The sequence below is a fragment of the Mercurialis annua genome, linkage group LG1-X (genome assembly GCF_937616625.2).
Source record: "Mercurialis annua linkage group LG1-X, ddMerAnnu1.2, whole genome shotgun sequence".
NCBI classification, from domain to species: domain Eukaryota; kingdom Viridiplantae; phylum Streptophyta; class Magnoliopsida; order Malpighiales; family Euphorbiaceae; genus Mercurialis; species Mercurialis annua.
The window spans coordinates 60,084,873-60,094,188 of NC_065570.1; the positions used below are offsets into that span (position 1 = coordinate 60,084,873).

General features: G+C 27.8%; 1 protein-coding gene across 1 annotated transcript; it reads left to right on the top strand.

Moving 5' to 3' along the window:
- Positions 1 to 4,005: 4,005 nt before the first annotated feature.
- Positions 4,006 to 5,837, top strand: LOC126679818 (transcription factor bHLH96-like). Its single transcript, XM_050374821.2, has 3 exons — positions 4,006 to 4,810; positions 5,072 to 5,482; positions 5,599 to 5,837. The coding sequence occupies exons 1-3, from the start codon at positions 4,397 to 4,399 to the stop codon at positions 5,695 to 5,697; spliced, it is 924 nt and encodes a 307-aa protein (XP_050230778.1). The 5' UTR covers positions 4,006 to 4,396; the 3' UTR covers positions 5,698 to 5,837.
- Positions 5,838 to 9,316: the final 3,479 nt, after the last annotated feature.

Sequence of the window (9,316 nt, forward strand, 5' to 3'; positions counted from 1 at the left end):
ATATTTTTTGTTTATTTAATTCATTAATTAACCGTTTGGAGATGGTGTCAAATGCGATTTTTCCTTATAAAACAATTTATTTTTAACTAAAGGGAGAGAAACCTGTCAAATGTACATTTTGAACTATTCTATAGTGCAATTTTTATTTTATTAATATTTAATATAAATAAATTTAAAAATATAATAGCATTTCTGTTTTTATAAATTTGAAATTCAATTGGTAAAATATTACACACATTTTATCACAAAATATATAAAATACGCTCACGTATTATTTTACTGAATAACTACTACACATGTTCCTATTATTTCTTTTTAAATTAACTCGTATTAATATATTGAAAGAATATAATAACATAAAATCAACAATAAATATCAAGAAGTTTCAAAGTAGGACATATTTAATAAAATGTTTATAAATTAAACATAAGTATTATTTCTTATGTTTCAATAGAGACGTTCACTTTCTCTATTAATTTTATTTCGAAACTCTTGCCTACTTATAGTAAATAATAATTTTTAAAATTAACTTTTTTATTTTGCTCTTATTTAAAATTCATTAATAATTTATTATTTATTAAAATATATAAAAAAAACAAAAATTGATGTCTATATTAAATAAAGATATAATATTATAAAATTTACAATATTAATTGTATTATTAAATTATGTGATAATGAGAAAATGGATAATTTTATTAAACCAGCGGAAGTATTATTTCAATTCTTGTATCAAAAGTTAAAACAACAAGTATTATTAACCGAAGAGGGTACATAATGATTAAAGTTAGAACTATATTAAATAAAATTAAGTGTAGTGTAGTGTTATTTTAAAAAATTAACTCATTGTATTTATTAACTAAATTAAATATCTTTTAATAATTGTGTTTGTCCTAAATAGTCAAGGTTGAAAATGAATTGAGCTGCTCGTGCGTTTGATTCGATAAGAACTTGGTCTGTGTTCATTCCTAATTGTAAACAAACCGAGTTCAATTTTGATTTTATTTTCATTCATTTAAACGAGTTAAAAATGAACACCGCTGTGTTCAGCTCGTTTACGTTCACGTACAACACGTTTAATTGTTCGTGAATGAGCTCGATTACGATGTTGTGAACGAAATTGTGTAGGAGTTCGATAAAAAATTCACGAACTAACTCGTATAGAAACTCGTTCCGTTACAAAATAATAGTCCACTTTTTTTCACGCAGGTTAATAAATACAATTAATGACTTAATATTTCATAACTTATCTTCATTTTTCTTGTCATACCTTTATAAAATATTATGATTAATCTATTTTTTAGACTAATAGAAATAAATGGTAAATTTTAAATAAGGGCAATATGAAAAAATCAACACTCTAAATGCTGATTTACAAAGAATATGGATAATTATTTGGACAAAAAAAAAGAAAATAGACTATTGTTTTGGAATGAAGGTAGTATATTATTTCAAACAATATTATATAGTTTTGATATAAAAAACTACATAATTTAGGTTTGTATCATTTAGCCACTAAAGAAATGGATTTGTGGTTTGTATAATTTAGTCACTAAAGGAATGGATTTGTGGACGCGTTCGTTTAGCACCACCACAAGCACATGCATTTACCTGCTAAACGAACGAATACGAGCTGAACATGAAACGGAGATAAACACATTAAATAATATATATACTAAATATGAACACCTTATTCAAAGTTAAAAAAAATGAACCAAATATTTAATTAACGAGTTGAATATGAATATTGCAAAGTTTGTTTTGTCTCGGTTTATTTACAGTTTATTTGTGCTGCGTTGAATTTTCAAAGAGTTAAAAGTCTACCTTTTTAGTAATTTAGAACTAGGGAAAAGGTACAAAAATGACTTTCATGTATAGCCCGTGTCTTTTAATGGCACCTCATGTATTTCAGATCTCAAATATGACCCTAACGTCTTACAAAAGTATCAAAAAAATACAACAAATTAACAGAAGTTAGTTTTACCGTTAAGTGTATGATGTGGCAACTTATTTACACACATAAGCATTAAAACATATATACTGTGTTTTAAAATTAATTTAGCTTAGTTAGGTTAATTAAGATTATTTTAGGTGAATTAGAGTTAATTTCAGAATAATTATAATTATTGCTTATGTGTCATATTAATTTAAAAATGATGATGTGTTAGATTAATTTAATGCTTATGTGTGTAAATATGTTACCACATCACACACTTAACGGTAAAACTAACTTCCGTTAATTTGTTGTGTTTTGTTGATACTTTTTTTAAGACGATAGGGTTATATTTGAGATTCGAAATACATGAGATACCAACAAGAGACACGGGCTATATATGAGAGACATTTTTGCACCTTTTTCCGTAGAACTAATGCTACGAGATTTATATATTCTAATTGAACAAAGGGTCAACGCGCCCCCTAAACTTGTGACACGGGGTCATCTAACCCAATTTATACTTTTTTGAGCAAATAACCCCAAAACTCCTCATTTTTGGGTCAAATAACCCATAATTAAATTTTTAAAATGCGTAAAATACAAATTGGAGGGGAGGGATGAAAAAAATAATTAGATACTTTCCTAATTGTTGCGATATAATTATCCTAAATCCATGTTTTGAAATAAAAATATAAATTATGGGTTATTTGACCCAAAAATGAAGAGTTTTGGGGCTACTTGCTCAAAAAAGTATAAATTGAGTTAGATGACCCCGTATCACAAGTTCAAAGAGCGCGTTCACCCTTTGTTCTATTCTAATTGAACTAGAATTTAGTTGAATTAGAATTTGGAACCCAAGGAAGAAGGGGGAAACCCTAGAGAATGTCTTATTGACCTCGGTTACTCAAACTCGATGACAATAACATAAAATTTCACAGCTAGTTAATAGTATTAGGAAAATGTGATTAGTTTTTCAAAAAAGAAGCAAAGGGTATACACATATAGATGAAGTGTAGAGAATAGATCGATGATTACATAAAGTCACATGGATTCCCTCTGAAAGTCTTCAGACCCAAAGAACTAGGCTTAGCTATTTCTTTTTACATTTACCATTTATTTTTTCTATGGATCTCTCTATCAGAATCTCTGAACAATTGTCATCTCTCTCTTTTCCATGTCCAAGTCTCCGACCATATAATTGCCAAATGAAACTTATTATCATACTCTGGTTAGCCACTTCTTGGTTTTGCACATAAATTAATTTAGCAAATTCGTGACCAACTTACCCATTATCTAATCAGAAATAAACAGTGTTTTCAAAGGAGAAGACTGTGTTTTACAATGTTTTGAAAACCGGACCGGCCCGGCCGGTCGGACCGGATTAACCGGGAACCGGCTGCCTGTCCGGTCCGGTTTCTGATATTAATTATAATTTTTATATAAATTATATTTTTTCAGTATTCATTCTCACTTTTTTTCAGTATTTTATTTCTCATTTTTTATATAAATATCAACTTCAAAAAAAATGAGACACCCATTATATAATTTTTTTCATTGGTAAAATAAATTTCGAAACTTTAATGTTTTTGTCAAATATATATTACCGCGATCTTTAAATTTTGCTAGTTTGATCCATAATTTTTTTGATTTTTTCCAAATAAACTCAAGACTCATTTTGATTCATATGAGTCGATGTGACTCAATGTTATTTATCTTCATGCATAAAATTTATCATGCATGATGTATACTCGCTATGTCAACTCCAAATGAATCATTGGTATATTTAGCAAAAATTTCAAAGATATAGATTAAACTGGCAAAATTTAAAAATTATGATATATTTAGTAAAATTATTTAAATTGTGGGTAAATAAATTTGTTTTGCCTTTTTAATTATAAATATGGGATAGTTATAATAAAGAAAATACTATATATTATGTATCCATCTCACTGAACTCTGAAATTATTGAGAGTTTAAATAGAAAACTTTAAAATATGATCGTACGTTCTTCTTAAAAAATCATATTAAATTTGTTTAATCTATACTTAAAATTAGTTTGTTATGATAAACTTTAAGGAGACACTATTTACGAATTACAATCTCCATAAGAAGAGAGAGCAAAATAGAATCTGTTTTTATTTCTTTTTCTTTTTCTCCATTTCGATATATCTGGTGTCTATAGCAGTGACTGGTCTACAATGCAATCTCACGTGCAACACGCTGTAGCTATGCAATTGTAGGGTTTGATTAAACGTCTTTAAAAGCGTTTCTTCTCTTCTTCTTCTTCTTCATGGTGAGAAGATAATAAAGTAAAAGGCACTCTTTATTTGGTCTTTTGGTTTTTAGTATTTGGAGCTTATTATGCTTCCACTCTTCAAACATCACTTTTCTTGATTCTTTTTTAATTAGTGACCCAAAAGTTACATTTTTATGTCTTTTTTCTTGTTTTAATTTAATACATATGGCTCTTGATGCTGTTGTGTACCCACAAGACTACTCGTTTAGTAGTTACGGGTTTAAAGATTGCTATTCCGGAGCTGGAGAAGCTTTCGGATATGATTTTGATTTTCAAGAAGATGATAAATCTTTTCTTGGGATTCTTGAAACCAATAATATAGAGCAACAGTCGGATCATAAATGGGAAAATCCAGATTCTTCACCTGAAAATCCAGTCCTCGAACCACCACCGCAGCCGTTACCGACTGCTGCCACCACTGGGCGGAAGAAGCGAAGACGGACGAGGAGCACGAAGAACAAGGAGGAGATAGAGAATCAAAGGATGACTCACATTGCTGTTGAACGGAACCGGAGGAAGCAAATGAATGAATATTTAGCTGTACTCAGGTCTCTGATGCCTTCTTCTTATGTTCAGAGGGTAAGTTTTATTATTAGTATAAGTTAGTAATGAAGACAAATATTTGCCTCTTTTTGTGTCTAATCCTTAATTGGCAAGTTTATAGTAAAACCATATGATTTTTAATTTTTTTTGTTTTCTTTTGTCAGCCTTATCTTGATGTTAGACTTTTTCTGTCAAAAACATCCAAATTTTTCTGACCTAAGTTCTTGGCAATTCAGAATGTCGTTTTAATAGGACTTTATTAGTTTCTGATTAATTACCATTAATTTAATTGTATAGGGTGATCAAGCATCCATAATTGGAGGCGCCATTAATTTTGTGAAGGAGCTTGAACAACTCTTGCAAACAATGGAAGTTCACAAGAACACCAAGCTACAGAAACCTAATGGTCATCTCAACGGCGGCTTTTCTTCACCGTTTTCCGATTTCTTCACATTTCCACAGTATTCGACACGAACTCCGGCCACCGGGGAGGAGTCATTGGCTTCAGTGGGTGATCAAAATCAATGGGCGGTGGCGGATATAGAAGTGACAATGATGGAAAGCCATGCTAACCTTAAAATACTTTCAAAGAAAAGAGCTAGACAGCTCTTGAAGATTGTCGCAGGTTTGCAAGGTCTAAGATTAAGTGTTCTTCACCTAAATGTCACCACTGTTGATTCAATGGTTCTCTATTCAGTTAGTGTTAAGGTCAGTTGATTTAGTCAAATCAGTCTATTTTTTGTTTTTTAATAATTGACCCAGTTATTTTAAATTATTATGCATTTGTTTTTACTTGATTAAATTTTGTGATATTTTTTAATCAGATTGAAGAAGGGTGCCATCTTAATACTGTGGATGATATTGCAGCTGCTGTTAATCAAATGCTACATAGAGTTTATGAAGAGGAAGCTGGTTTTAGCTAGCTAGCTAATTAACATGATATTTAATAAATTTGTAAACCCTAATTTGTTTCTGTAAAAGGGGTTGTTAATGTAATTTGAGTATTTTGTTTTCGAAAAAAAAAAATCCTTTTCTCCCTTAATTATTTTCGTTTCTAGATCAATTTTGTGCAATTTCTTAAAGGGTTGTGAATTACTCCATACATTCCAATTAATAGTTTTTTTCAGATTTAGAAATATAAATTAAGAACCAATAAGCTACAGCTTAGATAATATATGAGTTGAACAACAAACTACTAGATAATAGATTTTCTAATTATAAAAAATAAAATATAAATTAAGAAATAAAATACAAATTATAATAAGGATGTCTCATTTTAATAGTCAAAAATCTTTATACACATTGTTTAAGATAATACTAGATTAAATATAGTATAATTTTTTACTTTTATATCCTCTTATCACATTAAATTTACACAATTTACTAGATTACATCTATTTAAAAGTTAATTATAGAAAAAGATAAAATGAGTTAAAAGAATAATATATAATTAGAGTATTAGACAAATGTAACATAAACAGTATACGGTGATAAATTAAAAGAATAATATAATTAATTAGAGCATTAGACAAATGTTTGCTTTTGTTAAAATACAAATACTTTAGTTAAAAGAAAATTTTATAGTGACTCCAAATCTAGGGGATGGATTAATATATTAATGTAATAAGAATCGAAAAAGGGGTTTTTGATATTTGGGTGTCTTATAGGCACTCAAATTTCCATTGTTGTGCCTATTTTAAAATTAATTCCAAAAGAGTGTCTGGACCCACATGTTCCGCATTCTAGAAATGCGAAACATGTGGGGTTCCGCATTCCTAGAATGCGGAACATGTGGGTCCAGACACTCTTTTGAAATTATTTCCGAAAGTGGCACTGATCCGAAAATTTGGGTGCTTTTGAGGCACCCAAATATCAATTTTCGAGGCATGACAGCAAGTTCTTTTTAAGGCCATAATAAAATAGAAATATTGTTTTATTAATAAGAAAGTAATATAATTACTTGTTGTAATTATATGAAAATGATCGCATAATTAACAAGTACGCCAAGGAATCTCTTTAAAAGCTATATATGAAATTCTTCTCTTGTCTGGAAACGAGTGAAGAATTAATGTCCATTAGCGGATGGAGCATAATATAGAATCGCATTCTTTCTTTTAGAAGGATGATACATAACGTTGCCAAAACAGCCCTTACAGATAGTGCATTTTATAATAATCCGCCCAGCACTGTTAGTGTGGCTATAACTGAGACTTTTATAAGTCATTTTTTATTAATGAAGTTGTTTTTATATCTTCTGACAATAAAAATTGGGCACAAGGAATTCCTTACGCCTAATCGAATCAAATATATCTTGTGATAATATTTAATGAAATTTTTTTATTTGTATTATTGTATTTTTTCAATAAATTACGGACAGAAATATCCTAAATGCGATAAATATTAGGCTTAATGGCAAAAAAAACCCAAACATTTACGACTTGTTGCAATTATATCCAAACCTTTTAATTTTTGCAATAATATCCAAATTGCATTATTTTGTTGCAATAATATCCAAATTGCACTTTTTATGTGAATTTTTTTGAGTTTTTTGCCATTTTTTTGGACTTTTACTAAATTATTATACATCAAAACATAATAATAGCCTAATATCTTAATTGAAAATAACAAGTTTAGCCATCAATTGGACTATTATTGCTACAAAAAATGCAATTTGGATATTATTGCAACAAAAAAAATATAATTTGGATATTATTGCAAAAATTAAAAGGTTTGGATATAATTGCAACAAGTCGTAAAGGTTTTGATTTTTTTTACCATTAGGCCTAAATATTATTAAAAAAAACTTTTATGAAAATCCAAATTAATCAAATGTAAGACCTCCATCAGGTGCAAATTAAACCAACGAAAACAAAATTCCAATGTCATGTGGACATTGGATTAAAATAAATTATGTATTTTTTTTGTTAAGATGTCATATTGTAATAAATTATTTATGAAAATAAAATATTATTATCGGTAAAAATGTAAAATTATAAAACTATTTTGCTTTACTTTAATGAGCATGAATAACATAATAAAAAATGCTAGCTTTTTTTTTTTCTCTCTATTTTCTTAAAAAACACCGTAGCCTTCTGTAATTTTTCCTAAATCTTTTTAACTGCCGTTGATAGTTTAATTTTACTATTAACAATAACTATCTTTTTATTTATATTATTTTAATTTTATAAAATACAATAAATAGCCTATTTCTTTTCAATTTTATGATAGATTGACATTTATCAAATAAGCATAAATTTAATTCAATTTTTTAGAATTAAAAATCGAAAATATATTTAAGATTTTTCAAACAAAATCGTTTATAGGTTATAGCATTTTTTTCATTTTTTTTATGTATTGTATTATTTGTCTTTTTGATAATTTTGTTTAGTCTTATCTGTGTGAAAAATTTGTTGTCCTTTCTCTGTAAAAAGTTTGTTATTTCTTTTTTATGAAGGTTTTTTTAGGTGGTTGTTGTATCCGATATCATGAATGTAATTTCTGGATTCCAAAAATCGCTATGTGGATGATGAAAAAGTTTGAAGAATGCATTTTAGTGGCAAATGATTTATTCTAAGTAATATGTGAATCAGACAATATGTTCTTTATCCCATGTTAGGTCATCAAGTTTAATTTTTAATATTTTTCCCAATTTTTTATAATATATTGTATCATATTCAATTAATAAAATTTGAAGAATTAAAAATAATCTACGAACATTTAAAAAAAGTGGACCTAGTATTCACCATTTTATTCTTTTTTTAAATAACTAATTAATTATTAACTGAGTGGGATGCCACATATTTTAAGAAGCACGAAATTTTTGATAAAATTGCGTATTCCGCTTCGGAAACGTTTTGAAAACAGAAAACTCTCAAAGACTCATAAGAAAAAGTTTCGAGTCTTTCCACAAATAAAAAAAATATAGTTATAAAAAAATCTAAAAAATTCTCAACTAATAATTTTTCTGAATCAATTATCCATAATTTTTATTGTTATTTTATATACAATAAAATTTATCTTCTTATTTTTATTGGATTTATTTATGTTTGATTTATTTTATTAATTGACATTAATATATAAATAAATTTAATATATATAATATTTTATAATTTCTAATATTGTAAATACATCCTTACATTTTTTTTATTGACACGTTTTCCCCACGTTTCATGTCCTTCATTTTAAAAATTTGTCATTTTTCCGTATCTGTTTCGTGTCGTTTCCGTTTCCGTACTACATAGCACATATCTTATAAGTCTTTGCACTTTCAATATCATTTAGTACTCTTTGCTTTTTCCTTGATAAGCACAGTTTTCTGCTGGTTGCCTCTCTCTCCGTACATATGAGAAATGCAAATTATCAGTTGGACTGCTGTAAATATCTGATGTTTTAATGCAAAATTACAAAAGGATTGTTATAGTACCCAAGATTACGAAAGGCATTATTATATTACCAATTGGACATTATAAACATATATAATAATGTATTAATGTGCTTTCACAATTTATTTGTTGCTTAACCAAAATTTCAACTTTTAAATTT